Raw genomic sequence first — 27591 nt, 5'->3', positions numbered from 1 at the left:
TATAATGCTAATAAACCGATTTCTAGACCTTCGGCTACCTAAATTTACGATTTACGAATAATGACGCACTTATTCGCTAAGGGTTCTGTGACTTACATTTACAGTAATGGACAGAAATATCATAGTATTATGATAGAATATAATTTGGAATACATCAACAAAGAAAACTCATCTACAACTAGTTGCTCGATATAGATAAATAGGTAGTAGTAAAGTTGGTGAGTCGGTACTCCGCGGTAGCATCATGTAGCATCACGGAGGCCCAAGGCGGCGATGTCGAAGGTTGGGAATTGGGATCCTGCGCACAGTTGTTTTGACTGGCAAGTGCAAGGTTTAAAAATGTCGCCAACCTCTTAAAACAATTCTGCATGAATCCCACATTAGTTACCCAACAATATAAGCTAGCAGCTGGTTAACAACCACTAATGCATCGTCTAGGAAAACGCTGTATAATTTTACATGCACGGTCAGAAGCATAGCTGATTTCCCTTCGACTTCCTCAAACAATTGCAGATAATTGCCTTCAAACGTCCACTTTCTTTCAGCCAGTCCCTCGCTCGCCATATCGACAGCAGCGAAAGCTGTCGTTCATACGACTTGCGCAGTACTGTCACATTTGCGTAGTGCTGTCACTCACATTTGCGCAGTGCTGTCACTCATATCTGCGCAATACTGTTACTTACATCGCGCATTGCTTGTTCGACGCAATGTTTACGCTTGCGCACTCTGTCACGCGCACGTCGCACGGCATAACAATTGCGCACCCTAATAACCAAATGACCGCGTTGGAATTAGGGTGCTTTTACTCTTGACATGGTTTCGCTCTGAAAATAGATATTATTTACAGGCCACGCTAATTACAAATTATCTAATCTACGAGATGAGAAAATGATGTAGTAGAATTGATAACACCTCAAGTGATAATTCTGTTTATAGTTTCTAAGCTGTGCGGAGGCTAGAAAACACCATTGGAAATGTCAAACATTATCATGTGATTCAACGTAAAGTTATTTTTTATGTTTTGACGAGTCATGTGAATATTTGCATTCACATATGTCTTTTTTTTAGACATAAGAAAATAATTAATTTTGTAAATTCGAGTGTTACGGAATTTGAATGTGGTCGACAACTAGCAAAACTTAAATAACATTTTGACATACTCTTTTGACAACTAAATTGACATAATCGACGGTCTGTCTCTCCCAAACATACAAATTGGCCTTGAAACACTTGTCCAGTTTGTACAATAACCAGATCGCCAAGGCAGCTTTACAGCCAATGTCCACGGAAGGTTAGGCCCGTCAAGGTAAATTATTGTGACTTTCAAATCAAGCGTAAGCCACGCTACGCTCTTGGCCCGTTTCCTCTGTTCCGAGACCATTTTCAAATTGCATTTCCATGCTTTCCTATTCCTCTGTTCCACCGCCAACGCAACGCTAGTGGGTAATCTCAGTTTCAAGTTGTAGGGATTTCAGAGCCTGACTAGGGATTAGGTCGGATAATTTATCGAATAGGAATCGAGTATAAGTGAGTTTTGCATACCTCAGAAACAAGTTTTAAAACTACTTGAATGACGTGGTTTTGCTTTCAAGATCCCTAAATATAGGGGGATCTGTGGTAAGAATTTTAATTAAGGAATTGTAAAGATACATTTACTTACCAGAGACAAGGGAATAACTACTTATTCCATTGTCTGTGATATTAGGATGTGATATTCGCGACAAAGTAACAAAAAAATAAAAGAATAGGATTAGGTATAACAGCTTTATATTTTTAGCACGTTGACCTATACAGTGTAGAAAAAAATAATTTGGCTACAATTGAGTATTAACTACAATGTAAACATTATGGGTTTCTACTAACCATTGAATTTTTACATTTTCCTGTTGTATGGGATAGAAAGGGAGTTCTAAAAGTGAACTACGGAAGAAAGTGGGATTATTGCGATAATGTGGGAAACCTTCGTTGTTTAAGTGGAAACACCAGCAGTAGCAGACCGTCTAGACGGGAAACCTTACGTGAACCGATCGATCCCAGATTGGAAAAATCTGTGTTGGTTAACACTTTCACTCTTAACACACGCCATTACGTGTGTGACATTCATTCTCTGGTGAAACTGAAGTTTGACAAGATTATATACTTATATAAATAGGTTTGTGATTTTTACGCGTGAAAATGCATGTTAATAGCGAAAAATATAAGTACAGTAGTTTAATTTATGAGCAGGCCATAAATTTAAACAACTACCGTACCTGTTATATTTGTTCACTTCATGATTTTCTATAACCACTTATTTTCAGTGATTTAAAACATCAACTGTATATACCTAAACAAACAAAAAAAACTTTCAAAATGTAGCTATTTGGGGGGGGGGGGGGGGGTAATTTGCTACAGTGCAGATCCTAAAGATATTCCAGTCGAGTGGGTCAAACTACAGTCATATACAAAACAAGAATCTAAATCAAGCTATTTAAATCTGTAATGTATGTAAATGTTACTAAAAAATACTCTGCTTTCTTGACTCATTTTAGCGCCTTCTTAAAAATTACTTGCAGCTGATTACTTCAAACGTTTTGGAAATCCATCAACTAAAGCTTTTACAACCTTTTTAAATTTTAACTTTACCCATCCACATATAAAATATATATAAATTAAGGATGAAATAAAAACTGTAATTACAATTTTCATATTCTCAAATTAAATATATATTTAAAGGATTGCGTAGTTTAAACACATTTATACCACCAACCATTTTCCCTATATCTGTTTAACTAAAAAGGTACATCGTTACCAACAGGTGTGATGAGACAACAGCTGTTTGTAACAATAACGTCAACAATCACGTGACCTGGGATCTAAACAGCTGTTGAGCTGATGTTTACACAGCTGATTACCCGACCACATGACTCACCTGCTGTTGGTGTACCAGGTGACAACTGGGTCAATCTTACGTCAGTTGTTGGTAATTGTGAGAACGGCGCGGCTACACGCAAACAGAGCTGCGCTTGCGTAGCGAGGTTAACCTTATAATGACATCGTCAGATAATCCCCAGATCTACCTAGGCTACCCCAGGAATAGGAATACCGCAATGGCAATGTACTGTGGTAATAAGGGTTCAGAATCTGACTGATTGATGAAAGTCCGGATTAAATAAAATAATCTTAATACAGTATGGAAAGATCTATAAGGTTACCATTTGGGTACCCTTTGCAACTTAGTAAATTTCCTCTTTATCTCTATTATAAAAAGTTGAAATCGAGGACAGCAGCAGCTCTACAGCTTTTTTCTCATTTGAAAACTTTGATTGCAAATTGCAAATAATCTAATGTAGCCCATCGAGAGTATAGATTTTTTTGTATAGAGTGTATTTTGGATGGCAACTTTTAAATCAAAGTGAAAGGAACAATTTTTCTCATTTGCACAAAAACAACTCATTGACAAGTGAAAGCAATTGAGAGAAACTAATTAAATAATCCCCATCTCCTGTCTAATCAAGAAACGAGTCAGTTAAGTTTCATGCATAAATTAGTTTATGGAATAACAAAATGTCGTAAATCCTTTGCCAAGCCCCTTGCTTGCAACTATTGGAAACACCATAATGAAACCGTCTCACTGATTTACCGTAGACAATTCAAAAACAAATCAATGCCTTACTGATTTACCGTAGGTAAATTACAAACCACTACCTTACTGATCCAGTTGAATTTTTCCACTTCCACAATCGTGGTGGCCTTGGCAGCATTATTGCCGTCGGAAATGCTTCTGCAACCGGAACTGTCTCTGCCGGGGTTCATTGTTGCGTTGCCATAGAAACTGATAGTAATCGCTGTTCAAAACAAGCTACTTGCGGAAAACACAATAGGATGTTGGGCAATTCCATCGTTGTGATGTGTTTGTTGTACAGTCGTTAGTGTCAACGAATAGGCTAGTCTAGTATTGTTTACGCGTGTATTTATGAATTGTGTAATATATTGAAAAATAACAATTAAAATAAATAAAATAATTAGCAAAATTGGTGCTAAAATAGTCACGTTTTTAACCTAATCTCCTCGTCCCAGCAAACCTACAGAAGCGGATCTTAGTTATTCTATTGTTAGTTACTTTATTTATAATTGTGTCATTCAATTTGGGTCAATCCAATACAAGGAAATTGAAGTTCCCAAACAAATATTGGGCAAAAACATTGAGCAAAATACACATTGGTCCAACCTAATAGAATTGTTGGTACGAAAATACAAAAATTGTCCCATGAGAAAATCCAAAACACACTACTACTACCCATAATTCTTACAATTTTGTACTTTTATGAGACAATATTTTGAAGTCTAATAAACCTGTCATGGGATCTCAACACTTTCTCTGGTACTTTTCTGCTATCCCGTCCATACCATTGCTATATGTTTAAGTTAAGTGAACACACATTTTAAATTAAAGCAAGTGTACTGTATTTTTAAATGTACAAATAACCTATCCTAACAAAACCGGGTGTGGTGGACGTAAAAGAAAAAAAAACTTGGTGTGGTCAGTATAATAGAAAAGTAATTTTTTTCTTTATGTATATCAATAATGATTTTCTTTGTACAATATTAAGCTCGTATTCTTTATAATTTTATCCGTTCATCATCCATAAAGTATTAAATGTTAAAATGTAAAATATTTATTAAACTAAAGGAGCCTTAAGACAATATTCCCACCTGAATCATAGTCAACAAGCCTTTCGCATTAGTTTTTGGCCTAGAACAGAACACACTGGCTAGAAGCCAGTGTCAAATTTCCCAACATCTGAAATAAACACTTTGATCTTGGTCATCTAACTTGGCACAAAAGTGGGATACAATTTAAGTCATTTGATGTTTTTAGATGGAATTCAAGCCACTGTTCAGAATGTCCATCATAACCTCTAGACTAGCTTGTTAACATAACAGATAACGATAACACACCTAATGGTGTTTCCTAATGGAAGTCATAGTCTAACCATGAACCTCAGATCTTCAGTTAAACAGGCTTAACCTTGAGTTTTGACCTTACACACCTGATTTACTATTGAATCAGCTGTTTATCTTGACAATTAATTGCTGTTCTGCTGTAGCTGCCTTTCCACAATGATTGAATATTGGGATTGCAATTTATTGATACAATTAATTTTATTGCCTTGTTTAAATTGTATTAATTAATTTTACCTAACCCGCCATGTTAAACTTCCCTATCCCAAGCGTGATGTATACAACTTCCTTACTTCTCGAGTGATGTAAAGTTGGAAAAAAACTCACTCGGTGATGTAATGAAACCCATTTAAATAACATTGAGTGGATAACTTAAAAAATATACCTCTATGGAGCCAACGACATTCAACGCTAGAAAGCAGCTGTGTGTTTGAATTTTATTGTTATGCTTTTGAAGAATTTTCCTAACCTAGCTTTTGTTTATAAATAAACGTTACTGTTAGAAGATGAGTGAAATTGATAATGAAGCATGTTGCTCGTAACCTCCTGAATATTGTCGGGTCAGGTAAAATCTTGTACGTTACACGTTACGCAAGAGCGTGTTTACATCACTTAGGTAAATTATGCAACTCGCTTCCGCTCGTTGCACCACAACATTCACCTGCGTGATGTAAAAACGCTCTTACTACACTTGTAAGGTAAATAGCTAATACTTCCAAGCATTGAAGCATTAAATACACTTTGAATTTTAAATATTGTAGAAAGTGTAGAGACTATTATTTTGATTGATCTGGAGCACTTTCATTGCTAAATAAAAGGTTCAAATAAGCTATACAGTACTTTTTGTATTTTCAGAAAGTCTAGTTTTGGTGATGTCTATATGACCAAAATGGTCTGTAGAATTCACATCTAGGTGCATATAGTACAATAAATATTGTTAGAAAGCCGGGAAAAGTTGAGTCAATCTGTATGTATTTTAAACAAAGTAAGATAGATAAGTCATTACCAAAAGGATCTGACTGTCAACAGGATATGACTTTAGCTTTGATATAAACCACCATATAAATCTACTTGTGATTTTCAGCATGCTGAATCTTTACTCTATTTTAATTTTGTATCTTCTTATTTTGTGACATATTTGTAATGTATCAGTACTAATAATTCTTGCCATAACCTGGGCCTGCCTGGCTGATCAGGGAAAGTACATAGTTACGTATGCGATGCTGTTACATCTTACATGCCACACCTGCCTCGATTAATAGTCAGTTTGCATTTAATCAGGTTCTATACACACACAACTATTATATACTAACTCTAATGACTTTGAGTTGTAGGACAATTGGATTAACTTGTTTTTAACTTATTGAAGATAGAATTGTTTAATTTTGTATACTGACACACAAATGACCGTTCGACCATAGAACCTAGCTAGTCATACTTTGAGAATGTAAATATTCATGTTAAACGACTAAATGCTGTCAACTGTTGAAAAACAATGGAGTCATTAGCAGAAACAGTGTTGCAAACCCGACTAGTACCTCAGGTACATCTTGCAGATATGGATGGAAATTTATGAGCCTTTTAAAAATGTTCACATTCTAAAACAAAATGTAATATGTGTAATTTTTAAAGCCTTGTAAACGCTCAGATAGTATCAGATAATATTTTGCCTAGGGCGAAGACGTTTTAGGTTAATTGAGTTTTTACCAACAAGGTTGTTCAAGCAATACACCGATTTTGAATTTCTGGTTTAAAAGTTTGATAGGATTAGAATTCTTGTAAAAAGAATTAAAAAAATGATGATAAGAAAATCATAGTTCCACCATAGAAACACAAAATTTAATGAAAACATAAATCAATAGTGTAGTTTCCCCCTCTAGACAACTATGCACAGACAAATGAATTAATTAAACTCCTAAAACAACTTTTCAGGTCCGTAATACATTAATTTATGAAAGTTGAAATTAACTGCTCAAAATCAAGCATTTTTATACAAAATTGTACATTTCTTAAACAATTTTTGTCATACTGCAGCAAAAACAGTACCGTAGTTTTTAATGCATGCTTTGTGAGTCTAAAGTAGTATGTTTACTGTCTAGGGAGTAAAAAACGTTTTTAGCCCCTATGGAGTAAAAATCAGCTGCTGTCAACAGTTGTCAACTCAGTTGTAAATTTCAATTGTAAACAATTACATGTATCGAAAGTATTTACCGATTGTTTGATCAATTGTAATTAATGCCTTATTGTAAACAGTTTGACATATTGATAGTACAATGTACACTAAACAATCGTAATTATTGACAAAACGATTGAATCACTATAGAGCTGCTTGTTTCCATTAGAAAATTAAATTGAAAAAAAAAGTTAGAAGTAGTGTTGAGATTTTATCTAAAAAATGAACACTGTTTTAGTTTTGTACCATAGTTTTTTGTTGAAAAAATGTATGACAAAAAATATAGTTCATCTCACGGGCAAAAATTTTCTTTTCAACCCTCGCTAATTTTCCGACCTCGGCTCTAAAAGTGTCACTTAAGGCCCTAAATTGTAGTTATTTAACTTTTTTTTTTATTTTTTACCGTGCATGCAGCGTTTAAATGTACCGTTTAGGTTCACTTTAGCAACCAGCTACTCTGTCTCTATGGTAGAATAAAAATAGTCTGGAAACGCCACTATTAAATCTGTCCTTCACCTATGAGCACAGATCATTATCTGGTGTGCCGAGATGGTATTAGCACTCTCTACCATGGTGCCAATCAAGTGTATTAATACTTCATGAAGTAGCAGAAATGCCACTGTGGCATTTTGGCGTGGGAAGCAATTTTCTTTTGACACATTGAATATTTTTTTTAATCTGTAACTTATGTTGAAATATTAAATTATTCAAAATATATACATATTGAAAAATACGGCTGTTTTTGCTGCAGTATGGTGAAAAAATATATCATGCTTATATGCGTGAAAACAACAACTAGAAATGAATATAGATTAGCTAAATACTACACTTAGTTTTTCGAATTAAAAAGTGCAAAAACGAATAGGCCTATGATTGTTTGAACACCAAGAATAGCTTATGTTGATAAAATTTACGAAATGGCACTGTTTTTAAAATACCAACAAAAAGAGTGATGTAGTTGAAAAGTACCTGTGTACTTTTAACTGACACATTAAATTATAACCTGTGTTAACACATTTCAACAATTCCCCATCTAATGAAGAATCCATGTTTAACCACCATTTGGAAAGTTTGCACTTTCTTCTTATTTACCCTTTCACCCTAACACTAACCAACAGTTTGAAAGTGGAATGTGATGGTTTAGGGATCGTGGTAAAAGTTGTATAATAATAAATCATAAGCAGTAACTACAGTATTGTAGTCCTGTTAAACTTGCAGTAACATCCGTTTCAAAACACTATCATGTATCATGTTTTGTTTAATAATAAGTTATGTATTAAATGGTCAAAGCATTTGAACCAGATTTGCTTTTGTTTTGGATAATATCTTTATCACAGTTTCACAGTTTTAACTGTTCGTTATATAGTTTATGACTGTTTATCAAAACAATACTCTTGGTCTTCCTGTCATAATGCAATCATATTTTTGTTTTAAATATTTGTTACAAACATATTTTTAGATGCCCAATTAACAAACGTTTGGAAACTAACAATCTACAATTGACTCTACCGGTACGATGCATCCTATGTAACTTTTCCTATTGATTTTTAAGTAAAAATTACTAACATAAAGTGCAAAAGGTGCAAATTTATAGTCTAAATAATACTTTTTAATGTTTCAGTCACAGATCTTGGAACGGGTAAAGCCAGATCGAGTTGCGGTGACAAAGCCAGAAGAAGACCGGAGGAGAAGGACGATCATTGTGGAGAAGAAAAATGGTTCTTACGGATTTACACTACAGGTACCTACACCAACATCCAAAAAAATATCTCCAACAGTTTATACCAACCAAATATCATTGGTTACTGGTAATGCAAAATAAAAAGGTTGAAGTTTGTAAATTGTTCTATTCAGGTGCAGAATTATGATGTAAACAAAATTAATACTTTAATACTTTTCAATGGCGGCCATACAATCTTTTACGTTGCAAGAAATTCAGGAGAATTGCCTAGTGTAGTGTAGCGCAGGTGCCGAGTTTAGGGAATGTGTTTAAGAAAAATTTTCTGTAGGTAGACCTTATAATGAACAATTGTCTGTAGGTAGACCTTATAAGAACAATTGTCTGTAGGTAGACCTTATAAGAACAACTGTCTGTAGGTAGACCTTATAAGAACAATTGTCTGTAGGTAGACCTTATCACAAATTTTACCAACATTTATGGTAGTAACACAAGCAATGGCATGAAATGGATATATGAATCAACCCTCTCTCGCCTATTTAGATCAGTCAAATAAGACCATTGTCCAGGTATGCAACCACTTAAAAATCATGCTTTCTTTGTTAAACATTCTGGTTGGTTTACAAAAGTTAATTTAACAACATGAACTTTCACATCTGGTGTACACAGCCTCATGATTCAAGTGTTAAACTAATTGATCAATATTATTTTAGAGTTATGGAATCCACTACAAGAGGGAACAAGAGATAGAGATGATTACCTACGTTGATTATGTCGACTACGATGGACCAGCCTTCCGAGCCGGGATGAGGGAAGGTACGTACAAAACATACAAAGTGTTATCTGTGAACATAAATGTGTCCACCATAACTATTGAGAAAAATCAAAAGAATATTTGTTTGGTATTTTAAGGGTTTGAGTTTTTATGCCAAACAAAGCAATCAGAAAATGATTTAAATTGAAACACAGTTGAAGTCCATTGATTTACATTATCACAGTAATAAGTACACTAAATTAAAGTTAAACTTCTACTACCATACATACACAGATGCACTTGAGATTTCTCATGTGACATACAACATAGGAAATTGTGATTTAATGAATAATTTGCACCTATCCGTTACTTTGAAGATGATTAGGAGCATCAGAGAATAAGAACTTGAGCTTGTAAGCTTCGGCGAGAAGCATTTCAATATTCAAGTCTGTCCAGTTTTGAGTCGGTAGATTTTGCAGCATTATCATCAGCTCTTGAAAATCTTGCTTATGGATGAGTTCTTCCTTCCAGAGGAGTAGGAACGCAGCACAAACATACGAGTGGAAGGAAGCAAAGCTATCAGACTCTGCAAGATATGTGTCCCACAACCTGATGGAACAATGCAGCGGAATCTCACGAGTCAGCATATTGTTCATCCAACGTAGAGAAAACTGCAAATAATCTACCCCGTTATTTAGCAAGTGCTTGTGAAGATTTTCATCAACCCTCTGAACAAGCTCCTTCATCTGGTTCACTCTACGTTGAATTCCTACTTGTGCGAAAACATAATTGTCTTGGATTGCGTCGATGAATTTGGAAAAGCACCAAAAAGAATCAGCCTCCACAATGTCATGTTGTTCTTTTGAAAGAGTGTTCACTTTGAAAGTATCTATATCAACTTCAGCTGGTAGAAACTCTTGTAGGAAAACAATGAAAAAAGGAGTCACAAGATCGTTCATGCCTTGCACATAGCCTGATCCGGGATGACGGACTGCCCAAACAAACAATATTCTCTGGAACATTTCTTGCACTGTCTGCTGTTGGAACAAAACTGTTGCTGGACTCATTCGAGGTATATCAACTTGTATCTGTTTATAAATGGTATGGTAAGAATCAATAGTGTCTTTAGCAAAATATTGCTTCACCAAGTTCAAATAGGTGATTCTTTTTTGCTCCATGATAGCTGGTCTTTGCTCTATGTTAGTAGGGAGATATCCAGCAAGCAGTCGCCACACGATTGGTCGGTATTCTCTTGGAATGCCAGTCCAACTGAGGAGTTGAACATCTTTTAGAACCAAAGGTTTATACTCCAGTAGACGTTGAAACTTAGTCAATTTGTTCTCAACTCTAACATCATCATTGATGTTTTTCAAATGACTATGAACTATGGCAAAATCTTTCTCATCTGGCTTATCTGAACACTTCACACAACTGTTGTACATCGTTGATATCTGGAATTCCAACAAGTCTTTGCTCAAATTTTGACTTAAGTTAATCTTTGCTTTATTGATACCTGCTACAGGACCTACTGAAATAATTTCAGACATGCTGCAATCTAAATAATTCGCCACAACTTTATGTGAACATCTCACACCAACTTCCAAGTCATCAGGGTATGTGCTTGGACTTGAATTTTCAAAACAGTTGACTTTTACTTGGCTTGGTCTTCCTGGGACCAGCTTTGAACTTTTCTTCCAAAATTCATCTTTAATGTCATGGTTTTCCATTTAGGTACTTTGAAATGCTATTAGCTACTTCTGATTGATCTATGAATAATTGTAAATATCTAACTTCTAATACATATTTACTATGAGTCAGCTGATATATTTTGTACAAGAAAAGAATTGTTAATTAACAGCCTGTTAGAAAAATTTCCATTAAATACTGACTGGAGCTTTTAGATAAACTAACATTTTCAGGCTAAGTCTAGTTGTTAAGATAGGAGCCTAAAATTTGTTTGTAATCTTAGACAGGAGGACTATTACCAAGTGTGTCGAAAAATGTAATTCTCTACCATTTTTGGGCTAAATATATAAAATATATATATATTTATATATATAGGGAAATTTGCTAAAATGAAACAGATTGAATTCCTATTTAGGTCAATCAAAATTATATTTTCCCCCTTACCAAAAATCGTACTTTGATAGGCCTAGTTTATTTGAGATATCCATATGCTTTACAAGTTATTGTTCTTTCAGTTTGGCTTTGTTGAAAAGTTGGCATAGTGAACAAAAATCAGTAATTATCATCAACGTCCTCTTTCAACTATTATTTTCATTTTAAAGCTGACTACAACTTCAACTTTGGAATGGGATGTCTAGTTCTATTCAGTAAAAGGTTGTTTCTACAAAGGGACATTCAGCTCATCCTAATCACTTGGTAATGACAGCTGATAATCAGCTGACTTTCACCAGCTGTGGAGCCTTGACTGTTTTTCTAATCTGAACAAGTTCGTAATCATGCTCAGTAACAGATGATGTAAAGCTTCGCCCATCATAAAATGTCAGGCATGAGTGGACATCTTGTACAATGTACATCTCTGCTTTGACTAGGCGTTTTATAAATTATATAATTATAATTATAAAAAAATAAAAATGAATTATAATTATAAAAAAAAAATAAAAAAACAGGTCACAAATTAATGATAATTTAATGGAAATTGAATTTAAGTAGTTGTTGCTGGGCATAAAGTAAAAGTATCAACCACTAAAATACAACAAGCTACCCTAATACTGAATACCAAAATATATAAGTACTTTTAAATCTAATTTCTACAAATGGCTTTTGAACAACCCTATTTATTCTCTAAAGGAATTTTTTGAAATGCCTTTTATTAATTTTTCGACCAAATTACTGTTGGATTTAGTTGATTATAGAGTTTAATGCCTTGAATTTTTCTCAACAATAAGATTATTTGGTTGTAATATTTAAAACGTATATTGTAACATGTCTCCTTGTGTGTAGTTAGCTATATTCATTAACTGACTATGCTATAATATAATTTGAGCTGTTTTATGATATTGTCAAAAATTTGTAAAAATTCGAAAGACAATAAAAACATTTCATTTAATTTCATCAGGCTATTTTATATTCATCATATGAGTAACATTTTTCATTTTTAAGGTATGTTTAGCCTATAAAAAACATAAATGGGAAATGACTTTACATGGATGCCTCTGCCATAATATTTTAGTTGTAAGCCACCAAACTTGTTATTTATCAATATACATAATGCAACATAATATGTTTCCTTTACACATTACATAAAGCAGTACCGTACTGACAGCTGACGTGCAGGAAGCACCAACATTCGGTTTCTTTCACTTCCCGCTCCTGGCCGCATTGTACTCGCAGCCAATTTCAATAATGATTTCCCACCCGTTTTACATAAGGTGAGGAATATTCCCATAATCCATCATTATTACAAGTTTAATTTTAATGTGCGCGTGAATTTAGCACTCTTGTCATTAATCTACTCTGTAACTAAATCAGTTCAAAATGTTTAGTTGCTCGATTAATTTTTGTGATGATGTAAACAAGTTTGCACCTAAGTTTAAAAACAAAATTCTAGGTTTTGTGTTTTTAAGAAGACTAAACTTCAACCTAGAGTTTAGAATAAAATGTTACACTGTTTAACATTAATGGTACATGGGAATTTTACTTTCTCCTCCCATACCATTAGTATATGGAGAAAGTATTGTTTTGGTCAACATTTTTGAATTTGAGTGAATACAGTATAGCCGTTTTGGGTCCCCCTGCACCCGAAAAAAAGGTTTTTGTGAAAAAAGTGATTTCTGTGTGTGTGTGGATGTGTACAGTGCTACAGATCACACCTGTAGTCCGATCTTGATGAAATTTGGTATGTAGGTCCTAGGTATCCATGGTATCTCCAGGTGTTTTTTAATTTTTTTAAATTTTGATTTTTAATGGTGTTTTTCCCATAAAAATCCATAAAATAATGGAAAAATCAGATTTTCTTGAAAATGTCCCAAACGATTTTGAGAAAAAAATCATTACTATGTTATAGTCCATTAAACTTTAAACTCTGAACAAAATGGCACAAATCCCATCTCCATAAAAATTATGGTTCAAAAGTTATTGTAACTTATGTTATTTTCCCATAAAAACCTATAAAATAAAAAAAATTAGATTTTAGGAAAAAACCTGTTTTGATTAAAAATTAATGTTTTATGGTCCTTATAATTCTAAACAAAAGAGTGTAACCCCCATTGCTCTAACAATTACGGTTCAAAAGTGTTTGCAACTTTTGTGATTTTTCCCTATAAAATATCAATATGATAGTACTCCCACTGCATACCCATGAAAAAGTTTGTTGCCAAGCTTATGGGAGAAAGTATGTGTCAGATTACTAATACCGTTTATTTTCATTTGTATTCTAAAGGAAGAAAATTAATACTTTTTCATTCATGTTAAATGAGTGTCAAGTAAAAAGACAAAACTAACAATTTCAATTTAGTTTTAAAATTACATTGAAATTTTCTGTAACTTGGCACACTTTTTGTCTTTCAGTAATGGACCAACTGGAAACAAAAATCTTTAAGTTCTGAATACAGCATAAGGAATACGTTTGGAATTGGAAAACACCTAAATTAAGAAAATTCCCAAATAATCTTCTTGTGTTATAACAACCATACAAATGACTGGTAAAGCCTTGACTGTAAAGGAAGAAGTTCCATCCGAAACACTCAACCTGAGCTTGTTAAATTACCCAAGGTCTTAGACAAGGACATGGGGTTTTCCTCTTGGTAGCTGATTCTCACATATTACATGAGAATAAAAAAAAAAACTGTTTTTTATTTTTAACGTAGGCCTATATATTAAGGTGGGAAAACAACTTACTGTGTCTTTGCACGGTAAACTATTCCAAAATAATGATTTCAATAACCCCTGCCACAGCAAACCTGTTAAATAAGCGGATTCCCTTTATTTAGTTGGATTTTAACTAAAATAATCTCTCTAAATTGTCACATTTATTTCCTATTTGAATCGTTAATTTGGATTTGTACTTAGGTTTGCAGCTACAGGGAAGGTAATCAATAAAGTGTTTTTCATTTGAAGAGTAAGTAGTTAATAGTCAAATTTGCCAAAACATACCCAAATTGGAAAAGCTATGTCACTAAGTGATATTTTTATATAAATACAATGTTCTCTGTACCATTCATAGGTTCTGGAAACTACTTTATACGAGGTGTTAGCCCGTCCTACGTACGGGAATTCAGTAGTCAGTTAAAACCGTGTAGGCTACATAATTCAGATCAGCTAGTTTACACATATAAAGACAAAGTTTCTTGCAGTTTTAATGTGAAAAATCATCTTGTAAACAAATGTTGTGTGACCAAATATATTTTTATTCCATCATAGGCCTATACGATATGCATTTTAAATCCGATAATTTTACAACAAAACAGCAATTCTGCAATTTTTACGATGTAAAAAGCGTTGAAGGGAGATTTGCAGCCGATTCGCACAGACGCACACTGATTATAAGTAGCCTGCAGTAGAGAAAGTAATAGTCAATTGAGAAGTGTATAGACTTAGTCAACGAAACCACCTTCCATAGCATACCTGCCTCTTCCATAATTATCACTACAATACAACTACTATACACAATTTCCAGTAGGTCTGAATAGAAACGACCTAAAATAAAACGATAATATCCAACAAAATTCACATTACACATAAATCGCCACACCTATCCTTTATATCAATTTCACTGCATTAGTTGCTAAATAAATAAGTGTAAACAAAGAAAAGTAAAAACAATAACAGTTTGTTTTAAAACAGCTGTTTGGTTCAAATAACATTCATTTGAAAAAAAGAACTGGTCACATGTAGCAGAAATATAAATACCCCCGCCGCAGCAAACCTGCAGACTAAGCGAATTTCCATTTGATTTACACTGAAATGTCTACTTAAAAATATAACATTTATTCCCGATTTAAATAGAATTAGTTTAACAAGTACTTAGGTTTGCTGCATCAGGGAGGTAAAACTGTTTTTTTTATGTTAATAGTTAGTAAGAAATAAAAACATTTTTCAAATTTGATCAAAATATGTTCATAAACAAGCAAACTACAACAGTTTACTTATTCACCATAAGAATAACATGGGAATTTTAAATTTACAATTTTTTGGAATTTTCTCCGTAACCATTAGGCGCATAATAACGCTTCAATATACTAAATTATTTGTTTTTTTAAGCTCTACAAAATGGTTTGGAAAGAAATTGCTAAATTTTATGTTTTTTGGGTCAAAAATGTGAAAACCCTATTTTTACCCCATAAAACCCCCCGTAAACCCCCGTTCCCATGGTCCGATCATGCTGGATCGCGAACTCGTTCGAATAAACGTAGGTTTACACGTTTGTACCGAATTTCATCAAAATCGGATCATTTTTGCTCGAGTTATAGTGCTAACGGACACACACATATATATATATATATATATATAAATATATAAATATATAAATATATAAATATATATATATATATGAATTTGAACGGATGGTGTTTTTGGTCTCTAGGGACCTCGAAACAAAAAAAAAATCGGTCCCGCGTCCAGGTCTTACCATGAGTACTACGGTAATAGCTTATTCCCTATATGGGAAATTCGCTAAAAGTAACTACGCTAGTAAAGCTAATGACGTAATTGTCAATGTTTATTATCCATACCGTTATCAGTTCTATCCTTAATAATTACCCACCCTCATTGAATAAGTGTACATCGTAATTCCCATATTAGTTCATTTAAACTACAATATATTCATAGTTGAAATAAAAGTGATATTTTCACGTTTGGGGGCGCTGATAGGCACCCCCAAACGTAACCACACTGAACACGATTTCATAAAAGGATGGGTTGTCTAATTGCAGTATCCTAGGTCAATGTTGTTGTGTTGTTGTGGTGGGTTGTTGTGTTCAATCTTTGTATAAAACTCGGCTGAGGTTGTGGTGGTAATTTAAAATCGTGATTCCTGATTATTCTTGATCTTCTTTTTATGACATCAATATTTCGGGGCCTAATCCAAACAAAGTGAAAGCAGACAAACATTAATTGTAAACAAAAAGCTACCATGAAGAATTAAAACATGTAAACATTGTTATTTTTCTATTCTTTCCTCGAAAAGTGGTATAGTAAAATAATTTGCATTTATCCTTTTTTATTAAGACTCGTGTACAGAGCCTCGATTTGTACTGTGGTTTAATTAATTTTGGTCTAAACTATTTTTAACTGTGGTCTAATTATCTCTACTAATCTTAATGACAAAATAAGAGTAGGCCCCTAAATAAAATAACCTCATAGTTTTATAATTTATATTTAAAGAGCTGTTAGTTAAATAAAATTATATTGCTCTAAAACAAATCTAAGTTTACAAAGATTGCTTTTAAAAAATAATTTGAACATCCTAGTATTTTACTATGGATAATTTAATTAATCTGTCATCCTCTTACAGAAAAATTGAACATATCAATGATTTGCATTACACATAGTATAAATAAGTCAACCCTAAGTATGTCTTTACATTTTTATCCAAATGCTGAATTTGTGACACAAAAGCTGAATGTTTACAGCTGTTATGTTAAGCAAATTATGTTATGCCAAAAGCTAGTTTAGAATCTTAGCGTCGGCTGCTAGACTTTTTAAAAATTAAAACTTAATATCTAAAAAACTGGGACCCTAAACTAAATATATGGCTTCGACATTCCCTAGTTCTCAAAATTATCTTTCTTTCGACACAAAAATCATGAAAATCTGTCTAGTGGTTGATTCAGAATCGTAAAATAAAAAAACACTGTTTCGTTTTAATATTATAGATGCTCTGCTACTCATGGTGATTTTTATGACTGACTAGCTGTACCCGCGGGCTTTGCCCCGTTTAACTTCATGAGTGAGCTCGTTCTCATGGCTCAATCACGTTCTGGTTGAAGTTCGTTCGCTACGCTCACTCACCTTTAGGTTGGAGGTCGTTCGCTGCGCTCACTTGCCTTCAGGTTAGCTCGTTCGCTACGCTAACTCGCCTCCAGGTTGAAGTTCGTTCGCTATGCTCACTCACCTTTTGGTTGCAAATTAGCTGTTGTCATAAATTAAAAAAATAATAGTGCTGCACCCTGTTGGTAATCCTTTTAACTTAAATGCTATTGATCATCATAGAACAGAACCAACTTGTTTAATTGAAACAGCTGTTGAGATTCAATATTTCCTTTTAAATATGAAAAATCATAAGGTTAACATGGGAAACTCCAGATCCACTGGGGCGGAGCCCGAAAGCCCGATCAAAATAAAAACTACTTAGTTTTCCTATTTAATGCCCAAAGAATCGGTGTACCGAATTTCAGCCTCCGAGGTAAATGGGAAGTGGGAGAATTAGTGATGAGTGAGTGAGTCAGTCAGTGAGGGCTTTGCCTTTTATATATATAGATTTCCAACAGTATAATTTATAGTTACAAAATAAATGAGTTTTTATGATTGGTTAGGACGCGCAGGTAAAAGCTAAGGTTAAGGATTAAGTATGTTTACAAAAATCTGAAAATTAATTCCATAAAGATGTTTAGCAATACTCCATCACTTCAAATGTACAGCAAGATGATTTTACAGGGGATGTGATCCTTTCCATCAATGGTCATGACATGGAGAAGACGGATCACAAAACACTTGTCAATTTCATAAAGAATTGTGATTCTCGAATGCGAATGGTCGTCTTGTTTGAAGACTGCGTCAGGAAGGTATGGTTTATATCCTCCTTGTTGCATGTTGTAATATTGCTGCATTAGACAATACAAAATATAATTAAAAAAATTGATTACTGGTAATGAAGATTTGTTTTTAGTTTTTCTCTCTAAGTGGAAAGCTTTCAATATTTTTCCTAATACCTGTTCTTATCATTTACCCTTAACACTTGCAAAGACACTATCAAAACTGTTCCGCAACTGCAGGTAGAGCTGCACATGCGGTACATCCAGCTGCAACGGATTCTGCAAGGCAAGATGGTGGAGCTGGAAAGATTGTGTCTGCGGGAGAGAGAGTTACTGCAGGGGAAGTGGAAGACACACAGTCTGCCTGCCAGGAAGAAGACATCTGGAGCAAAGTCTTCCATTGACGCCACAACCCCTACCCACCAAGACATAGGTGAGAGAAATAAGTGTTTACAGCATTGTGTTAACTACGGAAAAGCTGTGACGTTTTATTTTTATCACAGTCAGACTTAACTACACCGCACTGTGATCTCCATGGTATAACCATGTCATATGTAGTCAGAGGCAGTTCAAGGACCTTATAATGGGGGAGGCTACCAGGGGGTGTCCCACGCCCCTCAAGAAAAGAGGGGATTCAGGAGCTCCCCTGGAAGATTTGTACTTTTACCTTTCCACAAGTAGCAGCTTAATTTTCAATTTCATTGACTTCCAGCTTATTTAATTTTAACAACCGAATTCTAGGTAGCAAATAGTAATCTTAAGGTATCATGCTGATCTAGTTCACTCTGTTCTAGGAGAATCCCCGTACTGCCGCCCTACTGTGTCTACGGAGGACGTAGCCAGGGCTGCCCCAGTCTACCCTACGCCTAACCAGCTTCTGCTGGCCTACCAGTACATAGACGCACACGGCCGAGCCTACTTCATCCATCCCACTGCCACACCCAGCAGTAGTGGTGAATACCTAGTCTCCAGTTGGCAAAGGTATCTTGAACTTCAAATAATTTATAAGACACTACGATTAATGGTTAATTGTGTCTATTTATATACAGTAAAATCTTGTTAGTACGAAGCTTGGTAAAACAAATTACTTGATATAAGAAAAATTTTTTGAAATTCCCTTGAAACTTTCATGGAGTTCATTGCAAAAAATACCTCTATACAACATACCGCAGTAATTAGGGTTAAGTAATTAGTAATTAGGCAGTGGTTTTGCGCAATAGAAAGACGGATTATAGTAATGAAATATTGTTGTAATAATACCTGTGGCTCACCATTGACTGCCGTTTCATTTGTATCCAGTCTTTCTATTAAAAGTTATACTCCCTCCTGTTTAACACGAGCTTCAACTTTACATAACTTTAGTAGATTTTACTATCTCACAAACAATCTAGTTTATTTACACGTTTCAAAACCTTACAGCAACTACTCGTCAGGCAGTGAGAGAGAGAGGGAGCGGAAGAACTCGAGACATCGAGACCGTGAGCGCCATCATGCAAGTGACAGCAGGCGGTGTAGTGCGAGTGGAGTCGCGCCGGACACCAGCTCTCGTGGAGGCTACGCTCAACAGTGTGCCAATGCTCACAACGGTGTCAATCACAAGGGCAAAGGTGAGAAGGCCACATTATTAGGTACCAGTAATTGTATTCTCAATTTCAAAAAAGTTTGGATTGATAACAGCTTTGTTGACAGTTGTTGAAGTTTAATACAAAGAAAAGGTTTGGATTGTTGACACAATTATTAGTAAACGCTACAACGGATTGCTATGTTATAATTACTGTTATTGTTTTTAAAGTTTAAATAAACAGCTGTTTTATTAATAGTAGAGGTTTGGAAAATAATACTACCGGAATCTATTTGTAAACATGAACAACTGATGAGCAAAGCTAGCTTGTCCTGTGTGAATTTGAAATGGGGAAGTGAATTGCATTCATGGCAAAAATCTTAAATCACACCGTTACAGACAAAATATATTAATTTTTTTAGCAAACAATCAACATTGCAAAATATTTGCAGCTCTGTGGAAAAACTGGTTACATAAAAAAGTTTACTGGATGTGCTGATATCTATGGTGTTTAGCTTTCATCCTTAATTTTTCTAATTTGAGAAGCCATCTACTAACAATGTGCATAATCAAGATAAAAACCATTGAAATTTAAAACAAATTATTTACATGCTTAAATTTCAAAGGTTTCATTTAGCAATACCAATTAATTTAATTGTAAGTAATCACAATTGAAGTAATCACAATTTACCTTTGAACAGTAAATTCAAATGAAACAGATTGGTATTGTATACCCATAAACTGAACGGTGAATTCTTGTAGTTATTGTAAATTACTTTATCTCTAGAACCTCTCTAGCCAATTTAAAAAAGTTAAAAATTATCGTAACTAACAAAATTAATTTACAGTATACAAATATTTTGTAAATTTTATGCTTTAAATACTTGTATTAATAATTACAAAAATTGTTACGTTGAAAATAGTTGTATTGCTAACAAGCATGTTTTCTTTCGACAACCTGCTAACCTGTTTTACACTCATTACCATAACAGCACTAACCCTGACTAATGGGCCGAGGTAAATGGGCCAATTAGTAACGTTTGCATAACAGAGATAGCTATTGCAAAAACAAGAAGAGTACCGGTACTGTCTTTTGGAAAGACAATAATTGTCTTTGTTGAGATTTTCAAGAATGGAAACACAATAGTGCCACAAGCTAAAAGTATTATATAAATATTTGTTTGTGACTAGGGGTCATAATCCTGGGATCCAAGCCAGATTTTGATACCACGAAATCTTGGTATGAGCGTCTCTTAATCACGGAATTAATGGGATTGTAAAGTCTATATTTATTCTCTTAACTTGAGGTGTACTTAGCATGAAACGTGAAGAACGCAATTGATATGATATAAAAACCGCAACAGTCGGTGATTGAAGTATTATTTTCTCCATAATATTGTAAGCTTAAAATTATTTTCTATAAACACACCAATAGATTTAATACTAGATTTATATTCAGCATTCTATCTTTAAGTAATTTCCTTCTACACAGGTGACTGGTTTTTTATTTAATCTTCTCAAACTGTGTGGTTCATACATGCGCTGCTCTGTGAGCAAATTTTCAGTTATTTGTATCATAAATTATTGTTTTGTTGGTAAACATATAATTTTTACTGCTGCAACTGATTCTTCCCATTTTATCTTGTTATTCTTTTACAGTGTGATTGAAAAGTCCCGGAACGGTGTAATATATTTTTTACCATTTTAGATAAAGTAATGAGATTTGGTATAGCAATAATAGCCATAAATGTCTATTCTTTTAAGCTATTATTATTTTTTTATCCCTTACGGGGAACGGCCCACGAGGAGTCATACAAAACTCTTAAATAGCAGTATTGGTCGAGTTTGGTCGAGCCTGTAAAAGTGTGTAAAAATTGAATGTCTAGTAAACTATTGTTGAACCACCATAACTCATTCCACCAGAATCATTTTCTGGAATTCCCTGTGTTCCCACACCGTATCACTCACTACTCATCACTAGTTCACGACTCATTTGACCATATCACATCTCATTCCATCAAAATCATATCACCCCTCAAGTCCAACACTGTATCACATCTCACTTGCCACACCAGTTCACCACATCACACCATCCGCTGCCAACAATATGTCAGGTTGGCATGCCTGTGTAGGGGACCGCTCGCACAACCACCTCTGCAACCCCTGCCTACAGCCGAGTGCTCAAGACAACACCAGCCTGGAAGCGTACGATCTCGCCAGTCCGTGCTGCAATTCACACTGCGTTCCCTCCACTCGCCGACGTTCCCGACACAAAAACTCCCACGATTCCTCCACCTCTTCCCGAGGTGAAATTTGATACTCGCCTCTTTGTGTTTAATCACCCTTTATGTTTTTATATCTTTTTATTCACACACAGCACTTGATGTTGATATGCCTAGCACTATTTCTGTCTTTGATGTTTCAAATTCTACACCTGCTGTTTGGTTTTGATGCTTATTTTCTCAATGTTTTAAAGCTTTGAGGTTAAAAGTATTTGCAGTAGACTACTTCTTGTTTGGGACCAGATCCTCCTGAACTAAAAACGTTTGAACCATTAGATGCAAGTCCAAAAATAAATTTGTTTAAGAACCTCGTATATGTGAACAAAATTGGTCAACTATAATACCACAAATACAATAAGATTGTGACTTAATTATGAACAGTGTGTTAAGTGTGTGATTATTGCACAAGTGGGCGTCTAGAAGATTCATATACCAAACCAAGCAATTTTCAACGAGAGGAGTCTACTGCTCTGTATGTTTCTTGGAATGATTGTTTCTATATTAAAGTAGAACCTATACATTATGGCTATTAATCGGGCAATTTACTGCATGACGAGTTGAGATATTGATGTTAAACTTTGGGTTTTACACTCAAGAGGAATGTTCGAATAGGGACACATTATGTTTAGAATTAAATAATTAAGATATTTTGTGTCTTGTAATTGATGACTGTTTGAGGATGCTTATTTATTTTACCGTACTTTTTATGTTTTAACCCTAGAAAGGTATCGTCATACAGTATGACGCAAAGGGTATCAAACGTAAATTTTAGGTACTGATAGCTTTATAGTAATTGTCATAAAGTAAGGTATCGTCATACAGTGTGACGCTAAGGATTTAATGCGTAAATTTGAAATACTGTCGGCCATTTTACTATATACACAAAGGATATTGACACGTAAGTTTGACATATGCGTTCCAAGAAACCGACTAGCAAGGACACAAAGAAACTCACTACAACCCAACCAAGGCAGCTGTCAAAAGGCAAATGACTGCTGAGAGCACTGCTGGAAGGAGGGTAGTGTCGGTAGAGGGGTTGGGGAGTGAGACGCTAAAAATAACTCACCCTATGTCAAATTTACATGCGATACCCATCTAGGGTTAAACAATGCTTATTACAAAATGTTATGATTAATGGATGTAATAAATCTTATTATTGGTTATATTTATTGAATGAATATAACATAAGATCCTGTTACAGGCGAACACAAAGAGAAGTGTAACAGTCGGGCAGTTCAAGTGTCATCTAACAGCTACAAGAATGGCTGCCATCATGTAGAACCTTCCTACACCAGCCGGGGCACTCGGTGAGAACACTAGATTTCGTCATGTACAATATATATAACCATATACTTCAAATAGTGCCACTAGAATGCTAGAACAATTGTTTACTTGAAACTTGTTTTGTAGTGTGTTTCATTTTGAGTGCACTGATGTAGACTGTTTTTCTCTTAAGTTGAAGTGGGATAAACTACTCTTTGGTATTAATACCCGATGACAAGCAGCAGTTCACAAATTAATTGTGATATTTGGTGGAAATAATTTTATATGGAATTATATTAGCTCGTTTCCCATCAAATTAAGAATGAGGCTTATGAAAAGTCATGTAATAACATTAATATTTTGTTCACAACATTTTGGCGGTTTTAGGGGAAGAAATTTATCCCCTCCACTTGATCATACTTTTGAAATAATTGCGCAACAGCTGAGGTATACCAAATCATCAATCAGCTGCGACATATATACAGTATTTAGCAAAAAAAGTAGTGGGGAAGCTAAGCTCCCCTCAAACCGCCTCAATTTTGTAAATGGAGTATAGTGTAGGAATTTTTATCAATTTATGACAAATTAACCTTGAAAAATGCCAGTATTATTTTATGAGGTATTTACAAGCCCATGGACTTTAATTTTCTTAGGATAGCTATTTGAACCTTATCCTTTAAATACCTAATTTTTTAGTTGTACAAAATTAAAACAATTCTAAAAACAAACTCTACAAAACTAAATCTTGAACTAAATTGAATTATTGTATTAGCTGTTAATGTTGTTGGTTTAAACAGTTACCGTAGTTGAGTTTTACGTACCTTGGGAATAGACTTACAGTTTAATTTGTTATTCAAGTACATAGCTTGAAATTCAAAAGAGAATTATGTTTGGGGTTACAGACCAACATTTTAGAATGATGAGTTATGTTTAAGTTACCAGTTATTTATCTTCTGAGCATGACTGCATCACAGAAACTTACAGAGGGTTGCTCTTTCAACCTCCTTGCAAAATTTAGCTATATTTAGAGCAGTTCACTGAAACCAACCACTGGCGTAGGCTACGAGAACACAGATTATATTGTCAAGTCGGCAACATTGTATTCCTCAGCAGGAGCAAAGAGGCTGAAGACTTGACTATATAATCTGTGCCCTAGTGGTGCATGCTGGTAGCTCGTCTAGCATCTGTTTCTGTGAACTACTATGAAGATGGCTGTCTGCAGCAAAATCGAAACGTCAACATTTAGTAATAAGTTTATGTCCTAATTTGTAGTGTAGGTGTTGGTGAACATGGAACCAACATCTCTTATCTTAAAACAAGGTACTTATCTGGCTGAAATATTACTTCTTATCTGGAAAACAAGGTTAGGATTATTAAGTTTGCTCCATGTTAATTGTTTGTAACCATCTCTTGGTTCAACAGGTACTTCAGCCTAGTAAGTCAATGCAGCCTACACTCATGTACCAGTAGCGAGCTAAACAGTGGCGGAGGTGGCGGTGGAGTGACTACGGGGGGAGGGGAGAGTAGCGCCGCGTCCTACACCACGTCTCTCAGCACCGACACTCTCTACTGGGACCCTCCTAGCGAGGCTACACAACGCCAACACTCTCACCGAGGCCATCACGAGCCTGCCAAACCCAAGTCATGGGACAACCTAACCACCAAGGCGTTCGGAGGCTACGGCTTTGGCTACGGTTACCTCGACCGAGGCGAATCCTCCAAGAGTCACTCCTCCAAAAATGGCCATTCTTCTTCGCACAATCGCAAACAACAACGATATGTTCAGCCTACAAAGTCAACGGAGTCGTTGCTGCTGTTACCGCAATACCCAACACTCTCAGACTCGAGTTTGAGTTGCGAGTGTCTCGAAGTGAATACCCCTAACTCAACGGAGCACAATGGAAAGTTTAATGGAGAACTGAGTCGTGACAAGGCAAGTCAAACGGAGAACCGGAGGATCGTGAATATCCAACAAGCTCCAGAGATTACTCGTCTGTGATAATGTACAATATCAAATATTTAGGTTAAGTACGCTTCAATTTTTCAAAAGAGGAAACTATTGAATGACTGTATTATCTGTTAATGTTGTTGGTTTAAATAGTTTTACGTACTTAAAAATTTGGGAATACAGTTTAATTTGTTATACAAGTACATAGTTTGAATTCAAAAGAGAATTATATTTGTGTTAAAGATGAACATTTTAGAATGATGAGTTATGTTTAAGTTACCAGTTATTGATGTGTAGATTTTTTAAATAATTTATAGTTGAAAATAATGCTCAAAGAGTATTTAGAACATTTATTTGTTTATGTAGTTTTAAGATTTTAAATTAATTTCAATCAAATAGGAACCGGTTCCATTAAACTTTCTTTACTGATTTTCAGACGTTTCTTGTAGTTTTACCTTATCAGCACAAAATGAGATACAATTTATATAAAGATTTTGATGTAATATAGTTTACTAAATACTAAGTTATAGAGTACCATGTCAAAAAGTAATTTGGTAGAATTGACAATAGATGCTGTGCAGTCCTTTGATAGGTATTGGTATAGAATTGTGCTGAATCAGATTATTTATAGGTGGTTTGGATTAAAATATAAAATTAAGAATAAACTGCTAAATGAGTTGCTCTTAGACAAGTGATTATGAATCACTTTCTGATCACTATACTTTTAGGTAACTTGCTCAATGTTATAACATTTTCACAGCAATGCCATTATCCCACAATCCTTCAAACACTTGTCTGAATCTAAAAACTCATTTAGTTAACATGTGTTTCAAATTAGAAACTGTTGGTTCATCTTTTAAGCCGCGTTTACACGGGGCCAGTAGGCAAGGAGGTTACTTGCCTCTAGTACATTTTAAATTAACGGAATCAGGAAACCTGCCCATCTACTGGCCTTGTGTGCTTTATTCCAATGATGATCGGAAAGGATTTTATTAGTGGAAGCTTTGATCCAATAGTCAATGGTGGAAGGGACTTACAACATCCTAATGCTGAACTGGAAAAAAACTGAAAAAAGCTACTCAATCTTTTTTAGGTCTACATAATTAAATAAATATCACATGAGAAACTAAAGCATTGTATAAAAGGCAAACCTAAGGGTATTCTACTTTTTAAAAAGGTAAGACAGATTGGATTAAAGTTTAGATTGGTTAAAAACTCACTAACAATTTCAATTAACATATTTTAAACTGTAGAATATTGGTTTATTTACAGTTACTATAACGTAAATACAATCCCACCACAATAGCTGGATCAGTGGTTTAGATAATTTATAAGATGAATTAATTCAAAGCTTCAATTAAATCAAATTCAAAGCTGTCTATTTCAATGGTAGTATTCATGCCAATAAACATCATGATATTGGCAATGAAAGGTGTGAAAACAAAACAATTCTTTTCTCTTCACAGACAATACCTGGATTTAGCCTTTAAGCTATGTTTTATGATTTGGCAGTGTGCTCTTTTAACTGTTTTAACTACTCTAAAAGGTCCCTAGCCTACTGAATGGATATTCACCCTGGAAATGGTCTTTCAATAGTTTCCTTCTGATTTGTGAAAATATTGTACTGCTTTTTAAGATTGATGATTTTCTAGTCAAATGTTGTGTAAGGATCTGTTGTTGCCATGAGTTGCTTGTTGTTTAACGAGACTGTTATAATCACATCGATGCATATCTTTGTTATTCTCTTCTATTTTTATTTTACCCACAAGCACCTTTTGTCTTAATTAATAAACATTTAATTATTCATGGTGTATGTTTATTTGCCTGTATTTAACAAATGAATATTTGTTGTGTACATAAGACTGTGATGGGAGTAATCAAGAGATGAAAGACATCAATTTTAAATGAATTGCTGGAGTGGATCAAGGCCCCACTAGAAAAAGCAGGCCATGCTGCAGGATCCATGACGTCACACAAGTGGATAGATTTCATTGATAAATTCATTGCCATCACCATTCCCATATGTTTTAGGTAAATAAACAAGCTGGCTGTTCGTAAGATTTTAAATGGTAAGAGTTTAGTACAACTATCCACCACTGTGACGTTGTGTTGCGCTACCCGCGCTGCAGCATGGCCTGTTTTTTCTAGTGGGGCCTTGAGTGGATGCAGCAAGAACAAGACGGACTGTGGTAAGCTGTTGATGAGGCTAGATTCTACTTTTTGTTGGGTAGCACTATCAACTTTTAGATATTGAAGCAGACATTTTATCTA

The 27591-nt window shown here is 34.6% G+C and overlaps 2 protein-coding genes across 3 annotated transcripts in view; one reads left to right on the top strand and one right to left on the bottom strand.

Annotated features, from left to right (window-relative positions):
* LOC128994927 (uncharacterized) overlaps positions 1–27124 on the top strand; it is a 38216-nt gene extending 11092 nt beyond the window's left edge. Inside the window, exons 2-10 of one of the 2 annotated variants that reach the window (XM_054419761.1) lie at positions 8739–8858; positions 9509–9611; positions 18169–18296; positions 18507–18699; positions 19061–19247; positions 19686–19873; positions 21960–22133; positions 23311–23416; positions 24795–27124. In XM_054419761.1, the coding sequence (XP_054275736.1) occupies positions 8739–8858; positions 9509–9611; positions 18169–18296; positions 18507–18699; positions 19061–19247; positions 19686–19873; positions 21960–22133; positions 23311–23416; positions 24795–25371 (1776 nt within the window). In that variant the 3' untranslated portion in view covers positions 25372–27124. The remainder of the gene's footprint in view (positions 1–8738; positions 8859–9508; positions 9612–18168; positions 18297–18506; positions 18700–19060; positions 19248–19685; positions 19874–21959; positions 22134–23310; positions 23417–24794) is intronic. The other variant, XM_054419762.1, reaches the window with a different exon arrangement.
* On the bottom strand, positions 2008–11289 carry LOC128994928 (TBC1 domain family member 22B-like). Its single transcript, XM_054419763.1, has 3 exons — positions 9909–11289; positions 9560–9638; positions 2008–2116 (listed from the first exon to the last, which is right to left on the bottom strand). The coding sequence occupies exon 1, from the start codon at positions 11274–11276 to the stop codon at positions 9909–9911; it is 1368 nt and encodes a 455-aa protein (XP_054275738.1). The 5' UTR covers positions 11277–11289; the 3' UTR covers positions 2008–2116; positions 9560–9638.
* Positions 27125–27591: the final 467 nt, after the last annotated feature.

This window comes from Macrosteles quadrilineatus, unplaced genomic scaffold (genome assembly GCF_028750875.1).
Source record: "Macrosteles quadrilineatus isolate MER2022 unplaced genomic scaffold, UCM_ALF_1.0 Scaffold_5__1_contigs__length_97177068, whole genome shotgun sequence".
Lineage (NCBI taxonomy): Eukaryota > Metazoa > Arthropoda > Insecta > Hemiptera > Cicadellidae > Macrosteles > Macrosteles quadrilineatus.
This window is presented reverse-complemented; position numbering and strand designations above follow the sequence as displayed.

Excerpts from the sequence above, each read along its gene's own strand:
- LOC128994928 (XM_054419763.1), bottom strand. The coding sequence starts at position 11,276 with ATGGAAAACCATGACATTAAAGATGAATTTTGGAAGAAAAGTTCAAAG.